General features: G+C 36.2%; 1 protein-coding gene across 4 annotated transcripts in view; it reads right to left on the bottom strand.

Moving 5' to 3' along the window:
* Window positions 1-11,701: 11,701 nt before the first annotated feature.
* TTC33 (tetratricopeptide repeat domain 33) overlaps window positions 11,702-20,408 on the bottom strand; it is a 40,406-nt gene continuing 31,699 nt past the window's right edge. For all 4 annotated transcript variants that reach the window (XM_047823425.1, XM_047823413.1, XM_047823434.1 and 1 more), the window contains 3 exons: window positions 19,341-19,422; window positions 17,758-17,889; window positions 11,702-13,703 (listed from right to left, as the gene is read on the bottom strand). In XM_047823425.1, the coding sequence (XP_047679381.1) occupies window positions 13,350-13,703; window positions 17,758-17,889; window positions 19,341-19,422 (568 nt within the window). In that variant the 3' untranslated portion in view covers window positions 11,702-13,349. The remainder of the gene's footprint in view (window positions 13,704-17,757; window positions 17,890-19,340; window positions 19,423-20,408) is intronic.

Raw genomic sequence — 20,408 nt, 5'->3', positions numbered from 1 at the left:
TTCTATTTCACCATGCTAACCACAACTAAGAAAACAATGATTTCAGAAATATTTTACCTGTGAAAGAGGCTTTCATTTTTCTCCCATGTATGTGGACAATGAGACAACCCCCAGATTTGTATACAAATGAAATATATTTATTACTATATATATATATATATATGTTTATATATCACCTGTGTTTAGGGAGGAAAAACAAAAGCCTCATTCACAAGTTAGCATTACTAATAATATTTAGAGCATAATCTCACTCATTCTTCACTTCAGGTTCACAACCCAGAATACTGATTCTAGCTTATTCTTTTTTAATTCAAATACGATTCACAGATTATGAAGCTTGCCCCATATTTTATTATGTTCACAGAATGCAACCATCACTGCTGATTCCAGAACATATATATCATCCCAAAAAGAAACCCATCTACAGTTACTCCCCATTCGCCTCTTTCCTTAGCACCTGGCTGTATTTCCACGGATTCTCCGATTCTGGACATAAATGGAATCATACAATATATGGCCTTTACTATCAGGCTTTGTTCACTTAGCATAATATTTTCAAGGTCCGTCCATGTTGTAGCATGAATCAGTACTTCATTTCCTTTTTCTGGCTGAATAATATTTCTGTATTACTGATAGCAGCATCTGTATACAAGGTTTTATGTGAACATATGTTTTCAATTCTCTATATACCTGGGAATAACATTGCTGGGTCATATGTTAACTGTATGTTTAATTTTTTGAGCAACTGCCAAACTGTTTCCCAAGTAGCTGTACCATTTTACATTCCCACCACCAATGTACAAGGGTTTGGATTTCTCCATATCCTCTTTCATACTCATTATTGTCTTTTTCAGTTATAGCCATCCTAATGAATATGAAGCGGTACCTCACAGTTTTGATTTGCATATTCCTAATGATTAATGATGTTGAGAATCTTTGCATATACTTATGGGCCATTTGTAGATCTTCTCCAGAGAAATGTCTATTCAAATCCTTTGTGCATTTTTAAATTGGGTTATATGTCTGCATTAGTTTGTTAGGGTTGCCATAACAAAATACCACACAGACTGCATGGCTTTAAACAGACATTTTTCTCACAGTTCTGGGGGCTAGGGGTCCAAGATCAAGGTGCTGGCAGGCTTGGCTTATCCTTGCCTTGCAGAGGGCCATCTTATTGCTATGCTGTCACATGGCCTCTCTGTACACATGCTTCCCTGATGTCTCTTCTTATAAGGACACTACTCATATTGGATTAGGGTCCACCCTTATGACCTTGTTTAACCTGAATTATCTCTTTAAAGGCCCTACCTCCAAATACAGTTACATAGTCAGGTTGGGGGGAGGGTGGCAAGGAGGGTAGGACTTCATCAATGAATTCAAGGAGATACAATTCAGTCCATGACAGTGTCTTTTGTTTGTTGAGCCTGGCTTATTAAAAGAACAACCAAAGGGGTGTCAGGTGGCTCAGTTGGATAAGCGTCCGACTTCGGCTCAGGTCATGATCTTGCAGTTTGTGTGTTCGAGCCCCGCGTCAGACTCTTGTGCTGACAGCTCACAGTCTGGATCCTGCTTGGGATTCTCTCTCTCTCTCTCTCTCTCTCTCTCTCTCTCTCTCTCTGCCCCACTCCTGCTTGTACTCTCTCTCTCTCTCTCAAAAATAAACATTAAAAAAAAAAGAAAATTAAAGAAAAAAAAAGAGAACCAAGGAAGAAAAACGAGCATTATTCATCATTTGTTCTACATCTATTTATAAAACTTACCAGCCATGTTATATGAAGACGGTTTCTTGTGGGAAACCTGTTCCTGATCATTAAGAGCTTCAAACTTTCTGTGCAAGAAAGTTCTGATAGTCTAACTGGCTGGTATTATTAAATTCTACCTGGCCCCAATGGGTCATAGCTGACAAATAATTTTAACTCCACCTCATAATCTTTAAGACAATCTAGCCAACCAGGTCACGTGTATTAGGAAAGACTGTGAGATTCATACAGCTATTAAAATGGCACTTTGATGAGAAGACATGGAATACATAAGGACAAAAGTCCTTTCCCAAAGTACGCTCACCCTCTCCGTGAGTTTCTTTCTTATTGGGGTCATACACACAAAGGTCCATGGGAAAACCAAGACATAGTACTATTTACTGTTAGCTATGCCTTTGGCCTTAAACCTTAAGACAGAAATAGCTGCATTATTTCTGTAATAATACAGAATTTCTGTAATAATGTAATAGTAAACTCCAACCATCCCCTACTTTCCCAAAGTTTGCATTACATCACTCCCCTTTTACAAAAGGTCTACGTTTCACCAACCAAAAAACTCTGAAGAAGATTTTTGCTTTTACCAAAAAAGGTGAAAAGCAAAAATAGCATTCAATGTTGGCTTTGGATCGAGCCATTCCAGAAGCAGCACAGCCCTGAGCAGCAACAGAGGCCCCGCCACGCTCCTGCCCCAGAACTACACTCAGCATCTCAGCATCAAGCTGCCAGAGCTTGAACTGTGTCTGTGAGTATCTGTGCTTTATCTGGATTTATTTTGTGCTTTTTTTTTTTTTTTTTTTTTGGCAAAATGTGTCCTAAGGTATCAAAAAAGTCTAAGAGAGGTTTTCAGGGTTTGAGAAAGCTCAAATTTTTTTCCTTATAAATGAATGGTAATTGCTACTTCACTTTACACCGTTTCAACCAATGAAAGGTCCAACAGGAAAGCTCTACTTTTGGCTAGCAGTGAACCTGTACCGGTAATAGTTTCAGAAGAAAACAAACCATGAAATGTGCTTTCTTCCACTGCTCTCCCCACCACATGCCCTTCCTACCACCACCAGATCCGAGTCTTGAGATGCTGCAAGTATGATCCCAAGATTGCTCTCCAGATACACAAGAACTGGAACCAGAGAAAAAGAGACTCCTAGCCAAGAATATGTCACCCTATTGTTTAGCATGGAGCTGTCCTGGGCCACACCTGGGGCTTTAGCTGCGGGCTGGAAGCACTTTGGGAAAAAAGAAAAGAGAAAGATAGTTGGGCCTCTTATCCTCACATCAATATCAGTGTCCCTACCGTTCATTCATTACCCTATCTTCACCTGTCCAGATCATCCACTGCGTTCCACACCATAGAACAGAAGAGTACACCAAACATTCAAGTCCTAAAAACTTTTAACCATGGCAAGCCCACCTGCTAAAATCTGAACAATTAGGTCAATATTTCTTTTTGGAAAGGGATGAAACAAGATTCAGTGCAAAGGAGAAGCAAAGAGAACTCCAAGAACAATAATGAAAGAGCTCAAGACAACAGCTCTGTAGCAGGCTAACAGGATGTGCAACCAGACTGAGGCAGGAAAGGGGGCTGTAGAATGTCTCTAAGGTTTAAAAAATTTTTTTGACAGATTATTTCACATTTGGCAATATTGAGAGTAGTATTAGATTTCTATTAGACGTCAAGGGAAAAATTAGTAATACATACACGGAAAACTAAAGAATAGCAATAAAAAAGCAATTATTGACTTCATGAGAAACAAAGAGAAGTACAAAAAAGGTAAAATAATAATATACTAGGTGAGATTAACTATGTGTAATAATTACACAGTCCTATTAAATAATAAATATAGACTGAAGCCAAAATTATAGTCAATTTTATTGGGAATGGAGTCAGAAGTAGTAAATAAATATACTGGGGAAATGCAGGAGAGCTAAACCATATTCATCTATAGTAAGAAATCAAGTTCATGTCATAGATGTCTAAAAATGAACAAGCGGTGATATCACAACTAAAGAGGCTGCTTTTAGGCAACATGCTTGAGCAATGGAAACCTGAGCAAGGCAAAAGGGCCCACAGGGACCACCGACCTGACAGAGGCTCATTAAGCCCCTAATTGATAAAAGGGCTACTTACAACCAGGCATAGTTCTTAAGATTACCAAAAAAGGGAAAATTCCATATGTCCCCCATACTTCCTCATTCCACCATGTAACTATGGCCCCTCACCACCACCACCATGTGGCAGTCTCTCCTTTACTGTGCCGCCCACTACTCCCTTGTAGTGTATTCAACAAACTTCTCTTTTGTTCTGCCACAGGTGAATTATTCCCCCCACCCCCATGCCAAAAGCCTCCACCCAATCAGGATGCTCCACAACAATGATATATAGCAATCATATTTGTAAAAACTTTATAGTCTGAAAACACCAAGTATGCTTTTGAAATTCTCATACTGTTGGTGGGATATAAAATTGATATAACCATCTTGAAAAAATAAATTTGGCATTACCTTCTGAAGTTTAGATGTACACACTACCAACATAATACTGTAGGAATTGAAATATATCAAATATGTCTCAATGCATGACTTCATAATGATACCAAAACAAGATGAAATATCTCACTAGTCACCTTTGAAGGATGCTAAGGGAACCAACCTCTTATTTGAGAAGTGCTAAATAAATGGAAAGAACAAAGCCTCCACTAAAAAAACCTGCCTTTATTACATAAATTGTTTTCCTGGCCACAAAATAAGGGTAAGTGTTTTTTTTTTTAAGAGGTTTTTTTTTGTTTTGTTTTGTTTTGTTTTAGCACAAAAAGACTAACAATATTTTGTAGATGCTAATAAAATAATAGATCTAGGCAATGATAGTCAATGGCTACTGATACTACAAAAAGAGACAGCCAGAAATATTTTATTTCTGGTCTAAGCACTGAAAGCCACCTATGCTGTATTCTTGCTAAAGAGTTCAATGAACCTGATCAATTTATAAGAAAAGTAAATATAAAAGAACATTAATGACATTAGGTGGGATGCAATAAACAAAACATAAAATCTGAGAAATTCTAAAGGACATTCAGTTCCTTGAAAAGTAAATTGCAAGGAAAAATAGGAAGGGAACCTATATTATAAAAGATTAAGAGGAGCATCTGGGTGGCTCAGTCGGTTAAGTGTCCAAGTCTTGATTTCGGCTCAGGTCATGATCTCACAGTTCATGGGATTGAGCCCCTCACTGAGCTCTGCACTACTTGGGACAGCCTACTTGGGATTCTCTCTCTCCTCACTCGTTGTCTCTGCCCCTCCCCTGCAAGTACTTCCTCTGTCTCAAAATAAATAAACATTAAAAAGAAAAAAAGATTAAGAGACATATCAACAGATGCAATGAATGGACTTTTCTTGGATCCTAATTTAATCAGACCATGCTATCACTCAATGTGACATAATTGACAAGACTACAGTGTGCTATTTTAAAACCGTACTTATAATTTAAAACCCTCCCTCAAAGAAAACACTAAGCGTAGGTGACTTCACTTGTTAGTTCTATTAAACACTATTGAAAGAAATTCCAAATCTACAGAAACATTTTAAGACAAGAGTAGGTGGAAATACCAAACTTCTTAAAAATTGAGGTAAGCATTATCCTGATTCAAGAACTACAAAAAACTACAGACCAATATTCTTCATGAAGACAGATATAAAAATCCTTAATATTACCAAATTGAATGAAGAAAGATCTAAAATGGATAATCCAGCATGAATAAGTAAGGTTTATCCCAGAAATGCTGTTGATTTGCCATTTGAAAAATAAATACAGTTCATCATATTAACAGGCTAAAAAGAAAAATTATAAGATCTTCTGATACATACAGAAAACACATTTAACAAAATTTATTTACCCAGGAACTTCATCAATTGAATAAAGCGCACACACACACACACACACACACACACACACACACACAAAACAAAACTACAGGTGCCATTATACTTGATGGTGAAAGACCAAAAGATTATAACAAGGCAAGAATGTCCTTTCTCACAGCTTCCATTTAATACTATACTGGAGGTTCTAGCCATTGCAATAAGACAGATGGGAATAAAAGGCATATAGTTTGAAAAGGAAGAAGAAAAACTGTCCTTATTCACAAAAACATGATAACATAGGTACAATATTGTAAAAAATGTACAAAAAAGCTAATTCAACTAATAAATGAACTATCAAGGTGGTAGGCCACAAGGTCAACATACAAAAAATTGATTATATGTCTATATAATAGCATCAAATTAGAATATAAAATTTTAAAAACACTCCTTGTAATAGCATCAAAAATATGGCATACTTATGGATAAACGAGGTCAAGACCTATTCATAGAAAACCATAAAACACCATTAAGAGAAATTAAAGATCTAAAAGACAGTTATGCCACAATCATGAATTCAAAGATAGGATATTGTTAAGATGGTAATTCTTCCCAAATTGACTTGTAGATCCAATGTGATTCCAAACAAAATGCTAGCAGACTTATAGATAGACAAGTTGATTTTAAAATGTATTATGAAGACAAAAAGAAAATAAAACTTTAAAAAATTAAAAAATATATATATGCAAATGGAAAGAAACTAGAACAGCTAAACAATTATGGGGGGTGAGGAAGGACAAAATTGGAAAAATCACAATGGTTTTTAAGACTACAATTTTTAAGCCATAGTAATCAAGACAGTGTGGAATTGGTATAAGAATACACATATGAATCAGTGTAACAGAATACGGAACTCAGACCCACAAAGACATGATGAATGGATTTTCAAGATGCCAAGGTATTTCAAAGGGAAAGAACAGTTTTTCAACAGTGTTCGAGTAAGGGGACATCAAAAAATGAACCTCAACCTTAATTATAAAAGCTAAAACTATAAAACTTCTAGCAGAAAACACAGAACATCTTCCTGATCTTGGAGTAAGTACAGATTTCTCAGCACACAAAAAGCAAAACCATAAATATAAATATAAATATAAATATAAATATTAGTGTGCATATATATAAATTGGACATCATCAAAAATTTAAAATTCTGCCCTTTGAAAAATATCATTAAGAAAACAAAAGGGCAGAGCACCTTGTGCCTCAGACGGGTTAAGTGTCCAACTGTTGATCTCAGCTCAAGTCATGATCTCACAGTTCATGAGATTGAGCCTTGCATGGAGCCCAGCTAACAGCTGAACCATCAGTGCAGAGCCTGCTTGGGATTCTCTCTCTCCCTCTCTCTCTGCCCCTCTCCCACTCACATTCTCTCTCAAAATAAACAAACTTAAAAAAAAAAAACGAAGAAAGAAAACCAAAGGCAAACCACAGATAGGGACAAATTATTCACAATACAAATATTTCATAAAGAGTTTTTATCCAGAATATAGAAGAAATCCTTACAACTCAATAATTAGATAACCCAAATGAAAAACTGGCAAAATACTTGAACAGGCCCTTCCCAGAAGATACACAAATGTCAAATAAGCATATGAAGAAACATTTAACATTACCAGAGAAATGCATATTAAAACTACAATGAGGAGAGCCTGGGTGGCTCAGCTGGTTGAGCATCCGACTGTTCATTTCAGCTCAGGTCATGACGCCAGGGTTGTGGGATTGAACCCTGTGTTGGGCTCTGCGCTGAGTGTGGAGCTTGCTTAAGATTCTCTTTCCTTCTGCCCATCTCTGCCACTCATGCTCTCTCTCTAAAACAAAAAAATGTTTAAAAATGAGATATACTATATATACATCCACTAGTTAAAAAACAATGACAATATCAAGCTTTGACAAGGATATAGAGCAACTGAAACCTTTAAATACACTGCTTGTCAGAATGCAAAATGGCACAGATACTATGGGAAAGTTTCAGTTTCCTGTAAAGTTACACATAACTTACCATAAGACGCAACAATCCTACCTCCAGGTATTTAACCAAGAGAAATGAAAACACATATCCACACACAGACCTGCAACATATGTACACAGCAGCTTTATTCATAAGAGACCACAACTTAGATGTTTATCAACAACCTAGATGTCCATCAACATATATGAATAGCTACAAATTGTGGTGTATCCATACAACAGAATAATTCTCAGCAATAAAAATAAAACATATTGCCAATATACAAAATAGCATAGATGAATCCCAACATGGGTGGATTTCAAAAGTATGCTGAACAAAGTGTCAGACACAGAGTAAATATTGTATGATTTATTTGAAATTCTACAAAAATCAAATCTAATTTATAGTCACAGGAAGTATAGTAGTTGAACAGTACTGGTTGTTGGAGTGGAGAAGAACTGACTGCAAATGAGCATTAGAGAACTTTTTGGGTGATGTAAATATTCTATCTCTTGATGGTATTGGGGATTCTGTGGTTGTTCACATTTGTTAAAACTCCACACTGTAGGGGCACCTGAGTGGCTCAGGTGGTTCAGTGGCTAACTCTTGGTATCAGTTCAGGTCATGAACTCATGGTTTGTGGGATCGAGCCCCACATCAGCTTCCACACCAGCAACATGGAGCCTGCTTGGGATTTTCTCTCTCTCAAAAAATAAACATTAAAAAAAAACCCAAAAAACTCTAACTGTAGACTTATAACATAGGGTGCATTTTATTATATGTATATTACACTTTTAAGAAAGTTGACAGGGTAGGCAGAGAATTTGATTTATTTTACATTCTTTCATTCTAATTAAAGTGAGTCAATGGGGCACCTGGGTGGCTCCGTCAGTTAAGTGTCCGACTTCGGCTCAGGTCACGATCTCACCGTTCGCGAGTTCAAGCCCGGTGCCAGGCTCTGTGCTGACAGCTCAGAATGCTTCAAATTCTGTGTGTGTGTGTCTCTCTCTGCCCTTCCCTGCTCGCACTCTCTGTCAAAAATAAACATTAAAATTTTTTTTAATTTTTAAAAAATATTTTATTTTTGAGAGAGAGAAAGAGTGTGAGTGGGGGAGGGGCAGAGAGAGAGGGAGAGTCAGAATCTGAAGCAGGCTCCAGGCTCCGAGCTGTCGGCACAGAGCCTGACACGGGGCTCGAACTCATGAACTGTAAGATCATGACCTGAGCTAAAGTCAGACACTTAGACCCACTGAGTCACCCAGGTGCCAACCCCCCACTTTTTTTTTTAAATCAAGTCAATATTGTGGTCTATGACAATTCCAAGTGAGTAGATCTTTTAAATATTCTGAAAATGTTTACATATTACCTTGTAATTAACATTACCTTAAAATTAACATTCCAATAACATAGAATTACCATGATAAAAAAAAATAAAATTAGAAAAAAATTCCCAATTTGGTTTTTAATTTATCTCATGCTTTGAAATGTAATTTTCATAGGGTGCCTGAGTGGCTCAGTTGGTTAAGTGTCCAACTCTTGGTTTTGGCTCAGATCATGATCTCACAGTTCCATGAGATTAAGCCCCGTGTCAGGCTCCTCGAAGATAGCACAGAACCTGCTTTGGATTCTCTCTCTCCATCTCTCTGCCCCTCCTCTGATTGCTCTCCCTCTCTAAAAATAAATAAATAACCTTAAAAAAAAAGACTAAACAAATTTATTTTAAAAAAAAATGAAATATAATTTTCATTAATTTTTGTTGGAGTTTGAGGAAATCATAAAATAATACCTTTTGTCCCCTCCTGTCTTCTGAGCCACTTGAGAGACCAAGTCAGGCAAATGGAGATTCAGTATGTCAGATTAATTGCAGAAAGATCTAGGTTAAAGGATGTAATTTAGGTTTGTGCCGAAAATGGCCACCTAATAGCTAACCCAGAATTAGACAGACCTGCTCACCAAGGCATGGGCAATCCTACACAACCACAGAGCAGAGAGCCTTCACTGCAAAGTTTACATGTCTGGCAAGAGAACACAACATAGGCTCCACAAACATGATAAATCCCAAAAAAGGGGTTTGCGTGTCCAGTTTTTTATCCCAAACGCTCTTTCCCAGGGAGACGGGAGGGATAAGGGAAGGGAGCAATTGCTTGCTTAATGGATGTCCAAAGAAGCAGTGTGAAAGGAGGCTACCTCTGCCCTCTGACTTCCCCACAAAGGGGAGATCAACATTTCTCCACCTTGGCACACACAGCAAGTTCACATACAACACTCACAAAGGCACAATTCATGGTACACCAGCCACAAGGCTATCCAGGGCTACCCCTTCCCTTCCATTCAAGGGGGCATATTCAATTGCAAATGACTAAAGTGACATATTTCAGGGGTGCCTGGGTGGCTCAGTCGGTTAAGCCTCCGACTTCAGCTCAGGTCATGATCTCGTGGTTCATGAGTTCAAGCCCCATGTCGGGCTCTGTGCCGACAGCTCAGAGTCTGGAGCCTGCTTCAAATTCTATGTCTCCCTCTCTCTCTGCCCCTTCCCTGTTCACACTCTCTCTCTTTCTCAAAAATAAATAAACATTAAAAAAATTTTTTTAAGTGACATTTCATTTTAATTTACTTTGATAATGAGTAAATCACAAATTTCTGTATTTTATTACTGGTATTAAAAAAAAAAAAACCCTTACTTTCTCCATCCTAAAATGTCATCAGTTACAAAGTACACACCACAGGCTCGATAAAAATCTCTCAGAAAAAAACACATCTAATATACCCATTGATTTAAAGATAATTATGGAACTATGGTTCTTGTGTCAACTCATAACTCACTTAGATACACATATGTCATGAAATCAGAGCTCAGAATGGCTGGTCCAGAGTCAAATTAGAAAGGTGTGTGTGTGTGTGTGTATATATATATATATATATATATATATATATATATATTTGTGTGTGTGTGTGTTTTCAGGCTTTGTGAAAAAGCCTCTATACACACACATACAAACTTTTCTTACTGCTGGGAACGGTAGTGACAAGCTTTTGATGTCATTACATAAAACATAATTTCCAAACTGAAGAGGCTATCCTGGTCAGTTATAAGCATGAAAACTCTTAGCTTTCTCAGACAAAGCTTCTTTAGTTAAGTCTTCATTATAGTTTTACCAAGTAACATCAATTTAAAAGTCTTTATGCTAAGACTACTACCATAAAATTTTGCACCTAGGTCCCAATTACAGATCTGGGTTCTGTGATTTATACCTTGCATGATTTTTCAACATGTATGTAGTATTTATTAGCACATTTAGGATAAATACTCTATAATCTAAAATCCTGTCATCTACAGAATAATATATGGATTCTCAAATTATCAGGCATGACCTGGATGTGTGGTGTTCTGACTAATGAGTATCTACGCCATACAATTTTCAAACAAGAATAATATAAATTATGTTCAATACAGTGTTTAGTGTTATTTCAGAAGGTATATTAAACATCTTAAATTACATCACTGTAGCATCAACTATTTTTCTTTCAGACTCAAAAGTATTTGTTAGTGAAGTTAACAGGTTTAGCAAATGTCTGTAGATCACTATTCACATCTTTACAAAATGATATATGCATTTTTCTCCTCATGCATAGAAGATACTAGCTGAGAATCTTTTGGAGCATGGATAAATGAGCTGCCTTCCCTCTCCATAATACAGAAAAAACACTAGGTTCTGTTAACAGAATTTAGTGGCTACATGCCTTCCATCCTGGGTCTTGCCTCTTTTGGGGCTGAGGCATAGATTTTATGCCAAGAACAATCCCACCTGTTATGCCAAGAACTGATAACCATCTGTCCTATAATACCAAAAGTAGTGACTTCTCACTTTCTGATAAAGATTACAAAGTTCTCCTACCTTCCTAAAATCAGAAGAAACTGAGGTTAAATATCTCCATACTAATTCAAGTTCTTCATAGAAATAGCTAACATTTACTGAGTACTTCCTATGCAAGATACAAGGTGCCTTACATATTTTATTTTCACATAAGAAATAAATTAAATAAATCAAATTTTTCAAAAGCTAACAACACAGAGGCAAATCTTTAAAGTGCAGAAAAAAACTATTTATTCACAAATTACACGATAAACAAAAACCCACTACTCAAAACCACATACCAAATGGTGAATGCTCACTTCTGTATATACTCAAGTATCTACCCTGTGAGAATATCCTTTATTAAACAAAATAAAATGTAACTAATATTTGTGTTTTTCAATTACTCTAAAACTAACCTAACCACAGCTAACCTTCTGATGTAACTTTGAGGGAAAATAGAACACTCTGAAAAAAAAAAAAAGAGGTAAGCATTCCACTAAAGGAAACATTTTTTTAAATCATCTCAGAAAAATGTAGACCATTACTTACATGCTCCAACAGGTTAAGGTAAGATTCTTTAAAACAGCTTACTTTCATCTCTGACAAGGAAAAAATTAATTTTACAGCAAAAATAGCTTCCTGAGTGTCAGAAGTAACAGGACCCAGTAGTTCTATATAATTGTACTATAATATATGTAGTATAAAAATAACTCATATTAGCAATGACAGTATTGATTTGTGAATGCGATCGTGGCCTTTCAACGAAATATTTCTTTAAATATATTCTTCTCTACTCATGGGATTGTACTGTTAAGTCATGTTTCAGTTCCTATGTATGCCATGCCCAAGATATATACATTCACTGACACTCATAAACATCCCTAATTTTTTAGAAAGACATAATTTAGCTATTTAAAATTGTAATTTAATTGAGTAGTTCCAAAAAAGTTATCCAGAAGAAGAATTCCAAACCGTCAGCTGGAACGTTAAAAGCAAAAGGTAAGTTTTTTTCAGAGTTTTTAAGCTTTTAAAAATAAGGAGAAGAAAATACGACTTTTGACTGGGCCAGTGCAGCAGTACAATTTGATATGACACATCTATAAAAGCATTTTTCAAAAATGCACATCTTAAACATGACTCCCTTGTGGTAAGGAATACTCTACTTCTACAACTAAAACAATAAAACCATCATTGTGACATTGATCAGTATTTCACATATCTAATACTGAAGAAGGCAACTACCATTGTTGTAATAATTTTGAAGTCAAAATATAAGCACAAATCAGAATGAAGAGAAAGTCCAGAAAATGTTTAGAATGTACACATTTGCATGCATTTTCAGCCAAACTTTCAAAGATTCCAAAAATAACCAAATGACAACTTTGAATCAAAATAAATGTCAAAAAATATTTGACCTTTGGGAGACTTCCTCTAATGCAACCAGAAAAACAGAAGAGTGAATAGTAACAGGAGTATTAGGAGGGAAAGAAATCACCAACTTCCTTTATCGTGAAACAAAAGCCAACGAGTCTACATTTTAATAACACTGGCCATCAAGTTATTCACTATTAGAGAATTCACTTTTCAAGTTGTGTCTTTAAAACGCATTCACTTACATTTTTGGATTATTTTTTTAAGTTTATTAATCAAACCCCACTGTACTCACAATTCTAATCTTAAGAAGTTTAAATCGTAACTTATCAAAGCACAGCCCAAACACTATACAATAATTCTACCATTTAGTTTTTATATGCCTCATCTGCAAAACTCATTTTACAAACAGGAGTTTTATTCTGTCTCTCCACAGTAGATGTCCCTAGGCCTCAAACTTTAAGAGCAATCAAAAAGCCAGATTCCAAGGGTTCCTGCTACTTTATCGGGCTTTGATAAAAACAGAGCCATCTGGTGGTGTAGCACCATCTTCCTTCTCAGTGACCGTCTCTACAGTCCCAGAGGCCGAAACAATAACCATTGTCTTATTTGCTGAAACTGTCTTCTGTTTCTCCGCAATTGCTGCACAAACAGCAACAATCTCATCACTTTCAAAGTCATAGTCGGGGATTGACTTTGGTGAGAAATGTGTCATTTCCGCTGACGCGTCACACTTCTTAATCTTCTGTGCTACCTTCTGCTGCTCCTGGAGGGTTCTTGCCCAAGAAAGGTCTTCTTTCCATATTTCAGGGTTCATTGGATAGATGTGAAGGGCTACCTGAAAACTTCGAATTGCCTAAGGGAGATAAAAAAAAAAAAATCAGAGTTTTTCCTTTGCTTTATTTTAAAAAATGAGTGGATTTAATAGAATCCACAATATCTCCATCTATATCTTTTTTTTACTATATATGTATATATATGATATAATATATAATATATATTAATATGTATATATATGTATGTATGTATGTAAGATATATACATATGTATATCTGTTTAAAAAACATATTAGAATGCAAGGATAGACATTTAGGCTGTACCCTTAATACTGCATGATGATTATGATGAAAAAAAAAGTTAAAGAAGTGTGAAAGAAAGTGACTGACACATCACTGCTGAGGAGTAAAAGTCCACTGAAGTACAATTAAGGATATGGTTTAAGACAGAGCAAATGCATTGTTCAGCTTCTGCAGACTAGCAAATATAAGAATCTAGGGATTTCTTGACTAAACCACGATCAGGAAGGTACCAAGAATGCCTACCTCTGAAGCCAAGAGCTTAGCTCCGCATAATGTTAACATGTATTGACTGTCACAAGAGACAAAGGATATTAAAGAATGATAAAAGGGTCAATTGGCCCAGAATATATAACAATTATAAATATGTATGCATCCCAACATCAGAACACCTAAATATATAAAGTAAACACTGACAGAAGTGAAGGGAGAAATAGCAAATAAAGTAATAGCAGGAGACTGCAATACCCAAATCCCAGTAATGAATACAGACAGCATCCAGAAGGAAGATCAATACAGGAACAGAGAGCCTGAACACCACTATAGATCAAAGGGACTGAACAGACATATACAAAACATTCCACCCAACAGCACCAGAATACACACTGTTCTCAAGGACAAACAACATTTTCTAGGAAAGATCACATGATAAGTGGATAGCATCACATGTTAGGTCACAAAACAAGTCTTCTTAACAAATTTAAGGTGACTAAGATCATACCAACTATGTCATCTTTTCTTCTTTTTGAGAGAGTGAGTGAGTACAGGAGAGTGAGTGGGGGAGGGGCAGAGAGACAGAGGGAGAGAAACTTAAGCAGGCTTCACGCTCAGCTTGGAGCCTGACTCGGGGCTTGATCTTACGACCCTGAGATCGTGACCTGAGCTGAAATCAAGAGTCAGACGCTTAACCAACTGAGCCACCCAGGAGCCCCGTTTTCTGATGACAACAGAATAAAACTAGAAATCAACAGAAGAAAAACTGGGAAATTCACAAACAAGTAGAAACTACACAACACAATCTTGAACAACCAATGGGTCAAAGAAATCAAAAGGGAATAACATCTTGAGACCAATGAGAATGAAAATATAACACATTAACATTTATGGGATAGAGCAAAAGTAGAACTAAAAGGGAATTTTATAGAGATAATTGCCTGCATTAAAAAAGAAGAAAGATGGGACACTTTGGTGGTTCAATTGGTTAAGCGTCTGACTTCAGCTCAGGTCATGGTCTCAAGGTTCGTGGGTTTAGGCCCTATATCAGGCTCTGTGCTGAGAGTTCAGAGTCTGGAGCTTGCTTCAGATTCTGTGTCTCCCTCTTTCTCTGCCCCTCCCCTGCTTTCTCTTTCTCTCTCTCAAAAATAAATAAATAAAAACATTAAAAAAATTTTAAAAAAGATCTCGATTGGTAAGTTAAATTTACACTTCAATTAGAAAATGAAGAACAAACTAAGTCATAATCATTTTCCAACAGCCAACTTTTGTTTTGTTTTGTTTTTAATTTTTTTAACATTTATTTATTATTGAGGGACAGAGAGAGACAGAGCATGAGCAGGGGAGGGGCAGAGAGAGAGGGAGACACAGAATCTGAAGCAGGTTCCAGGCTCTGAGCTGTCAGCACAGAGCCCGACATGGGGCTCGAACTCACAGACCAGGAGACCTGAGCCAAAGTTGGACGCTTAACCGACTGAGCCACCCAGGCGTGTTTTGTTTTTTAGTTTCAAGTTATTTAAATTCCCGTTAGTTAACATAGAGTGTAATATTAGTTTCAGGTGAAGAACTTAGTGACTGATAACTTCCAATACTCAACTCTATGTAAAAACCTAAATAATTACTATTGGGGCTATCCCCAACTATGGACTTTTAACTTACTACCTGATCTATTTATGTAAGTATTTTCTTGTGTTTTTGTCCAAATATATACATATATAGGAAGAATGGTTAGATGTTACAGTTTTTAGCATGTTTTCAATATATTTCTCATAGTGACCCTTCCTCTATGACATTTTAAGTATAGTCATTTTTTTCTTACCATTCCAGTCTTTCAAAAGAATCTCTTAAGTTGACATAAAAATTACACTCCGATTTTTCCAAGTAGAGCTCTAAAAAATTACATTAACTAAGGGAAAAAAAAATAACACTTTTAATCCCTCTAAGAATTTCACAATTTTAATCGGCAGAACCATATCAACAGGAAAAAAAATAAGAGTTGAACAACTGGTTCCCTTATTCAAAACAACTTAAAATATTAAGCAATTTTACTTTTACCGACTGGTTGAAAGTATCTCTACTGTGTCACCTGCAAGAGTTTCTTTCTCCATTGGGCAGTCTTTGCTAAACATTACATCCTAGAGATTTTTTTCCACATTACCACAGACACTTAACAAGCAAAAGTGATAATGCTTTGTAAGTTTTTAAATAAAGGAGAAATGCGGGGAAAGTATTGTGTAATAAGCTTCATTTGTTTTCCTGTTAACCTATAGAAAACAAAATACCATGAATTTCTTTTCTCCAACTCTGGTATGATTTAAGTCTTCAGGTTAAAAAAAAAAAAAACCAGGAAAATGGACTTCGGTTAAACTGGTTTCCATCAGTGTGAACCTCATTTTGGATTATCATATTTAAGTTACTTGAAACCAATTATTCTCTCATCAAAATTCCATATTTATGATTTCTGAGAATTTGACACTTTTTGGTAAATAGAAATAATATTTACAAGAGTACCAGAAAAACCTAAGTTATCTATAACTTACTAAAGCCATTGTTAGTAAAGTTAAATTCAGGTTTTACCAGTAATTTCCTTAGCCTTTAAAGAAACCATTTTTAATTTTTTATTTGTTGTTTTACTTCTACCTGTAAAAGGCAAATAAAGCCTTGAAACAATCTTAGTTAATGACAAACAAAATCTGCCAGTACTAGATTAGATTTGCAAACACTCTTTAGGAAGTCAGCTGCCAGGTATATGTAGCCCTGCCAAAACAAAAACAAAAACAGGATAATTGTCTTAACCACCTCTCATCTATTTAGCCTGTGCTTCCTACAAGTTATGGTCCAGACAAGTTGAGAAATGCATTACGTACCAATTAATAACAAAACAACACAATAAGTCTTCCACTTTCATAAGCTTCTATCCTGCCCCGTTTTCCCCTCACTAAGCCTGACAACTTTTCCGTCTAAATATTTATCATCATTACTCTCCCATACTCTACTTTCTTCTTTCCCTTACATAATCTATTAGGGGTTTTGTCTCCATGTGCTACTGGCATCACTTTATAAGTGGAGACCTTAATGTTGCAAAATGTTGCTTATATGTATTTCAGTAAGGTTTACCAAATGCCATTTTTAAAAAATTTTCATGATGTCTAATACCTGAAAAAATATTCTGACTCTAATATAATTGATGTTTAAAATGGAAAAGATGGGGGCGCCTGGGTGGCTCAGTTGGTTAGATGTCCGACTTCAGCCCAGGTCACGATCTCACGGTCCGTGAGTTCGAGGCCCGCATCGGGCTCTGGGCTGATGGCTCAGAGCCTGGAGCCTGCTTTGGATTCTGTGTCTCCCTCTCTCTCTGCCCCTCCCCTGTTCATGCTCTGTCTCTCTCAGTCTCAAAAATAAATAAACGTTAAAAAATAAAAAATAAATAAAAAAATAAAATAAAATGGAAAAGATGTTCAGTAATAACTTTTATCTGTGTTTATGGATTAATACCTTTAACAGGTAATTTGCTATTTACTCTCTGCATAGACATGATAAATAGCTATTTACTTTTTGGTTCAGCTAATCAAAAACACAACAAAACAAAATTTCATCATTATAATAATCTGACTTCATTACCAGGACTATCTCTCCTAATCCAAGCTGAGCACGTCCCAAAGTTTGCCAAGACTCCCATGAATGTGGGTTTCTCTGCACGGCCATTTCAGCTGCATGTACTGCAGGGAACATTTCATGAAGAGACATTAGGACCTATAACCAAAAAGAAGAAATAAAACCTGTCAGCAGTTTTCATAAACTAGCAAACTACTAATGAATAACCATATGCAAACAAATCTTTTCATTTAAAAAAAAATATTTTTAGTCTGGTAAATATAGTACTTCAGTGGTTTTGACCCACTCCTCTGCCCATCAGGGTCAGGAACAAATATTCTTCTTCCTATTCCTAAAATAACTATGAAAATGTAAAACATCTCCTTTTCAGTCACTGAACCCTGTTGTCCATCTGGTCAAAATAAGGTGGTCATACTCTAGCCATGGTGGCTCAGAGCTATTTGAACTCTTAATTCCACTTCTGATTGTTCTATTTACGATGTGGTTTTCAGGAGATCCCAGGTCTCATTGTTAAATGAGACAAATTTAAATTTGTTCAACCACCACCCTATAAACATCTTCCTGCTACAAAAATCATTTAAACATTCCACAGGCCTCCCCACAACTGGGTTCTCCAAACCATACAAAGCAGAAAAATAGGGAGTTCTAGAACCTTCCACTTCAATCTATGGGAAAAGGCTAGATTTTATCTATCATTTTGGGGACCATTCACATTTCATAAGATTTGTAACACAACTGTCATTATCAGGTTCCAAGTTAAACAATCTATTTCATACAGTTCACCACAGATACTGCCTTTAATATATATCTAGTCAAGACTGAAAATTAAAGACTTAACCAAATGAAGGTCCTCACAGCACTTCATCCAGTGGGCATAATTTATTTGGGGTTTTCTTGGCTGATCTAAAATCAAAGTTGATAAAGAATGTGCCCTATGTTTGAAATCATTACCTGAAAGATACCTGTAAGGTGTGTAGATCAAGGCTGAAGCACGACTACTCCCTGCCAAAAATATGTTTGATGCTCTATTAGAGACTTTTTACGTCTTTTGGATAACTTAATCCAGTTGCTCAGAGATTTTCTTTACAGACTTTCCCACAAAATATTAGAAATGTATTTTTTAAATTCAAATGTTATTTTTAAAAATAAATTGAGTCTATTCTGACCTTTTGCTAAGGACTAGGCCATTTTTAGAGACATATCATCCGGAGTCCAATCCACCCTCATTCTGAAGAAATGAAGTTATTGGTCAGTCCACTATAATTAATTTTCAAGGAAAACAAACACATTTCATTTATTTAAGAAATCACCAGTGACTTCCTAAAAGATAGCCATCTGTTCATATCTTACCATAGGCTGAAATAAGTTAACTTCATTGTGAAAAGAAATGAATTTCTAATGTTGTGCAAGAGGCAGAGCAATAAACATGGTGACATGTTTTCTATAAAGGAAATATTGAAAAACATTTAAAAAGACATATTTGAGAAAGAAAATGGAAAGAAATGCTATTTTGGTTCATTTCTATTCACCAAACAAATATAAACATAGTACAATTTCATAATGGAAGTGAAATTCTTCATAACCATTACCTGTGATTTCATCTCGTACAGGGTAGCATCATCTGGGGTTAACTGCAGTGCTTCGTCCCATTTTTGAATCGCCTCTCGATACCTGTGGTTGTGAAGTTACATTAGTATCTTATCTTCACTAAATCCTTGAGAGTACATGACCAGATGTTAAAATCAGGTACTAAGGAATAACTGTATATCAAGAAATAGCTCTATTCAAGAACTGATGACAATAATAACAATGGTACAAAAGCAAGAAAATTAAGAGATAAAGGAAAGGGTGGCAAAAGAAAAAAAGACAAACATAAATTAAATAAAAGGTATCTTAGAAATCTTTTTCCAATTTTATTTTCTGGGCTGAGAAATCACCACCAAAATTTCCCTCTTTTTCATCAACCTCAACGTGCAAATGTTGTCATGCATGTTAGATGTATTGCAAAGGACGTTAATGAGGAATTTATAATCCAGTTGTAATCCTGGGCTTGGCTGAGCAATCTAGGCACAGAACAATTTAAGAAGTTGTCTGGTAATTGCGTAAGGATTCTTCAGATTTAAGCTTCCTTGTCCGTAAATTCCAGGAACTCGGGGACTAGTAACGCACGGCAAGCTTATAACAAAAGGGGTCAAATGAATGATAAACAGTACAGAGATGGTGGTTTCCACCACCACCTTTTCACCGACGTTCTCCTAGTCAGGTTTCTCCTGTGAGCTCCAAAGCTGTGTGGTCAACTCACATCTCCACAAAGATGTGCCACAGACACCTCAGGCTCCCTCTGCCCAAAGCTGGTCTTAGCACGCCACCTGCCAAATCTGTGGAAGCACCGCAGCACTTCCTTTTGTAAATAAAATGAAGGCACTACTGAGTCCTTCGTGTTATCCAAAGCAGTCATTCTCACGGCATCCTTCACAAGTGATTAACTCTTGTATCCTTGAATACTGTAGGAGGAGAAAGTTCTATTTACCAGAATATTTTCCATTATGAGCTGAAACTTTCTATCTTGTACCTTTCCCCCAGTGCTACTAATTCTGCTTTCTAGTACTAAACAGAAAATATATAATCCACTAGTTTTAATTCTTGGCTACATACAG

Source organism: Prionailurus viverrinus, chromosome A1, assembly GCF_022837055.1.
Source record: "Prionailurus viverrinus isolate Anna chromosome A1, UM_Priviv_1.0, whole genome shotgun sequence".
Classification (NCBI taxonomy): Eukaryota; Metazoa; Chordata; class Mammalia; order Carnivora; family Felidae; genus Prionailurus; species Prionailurus viverrinus.
This window is presented reverse-complemented; position numbering and strand designations above follow the sequence as displayed.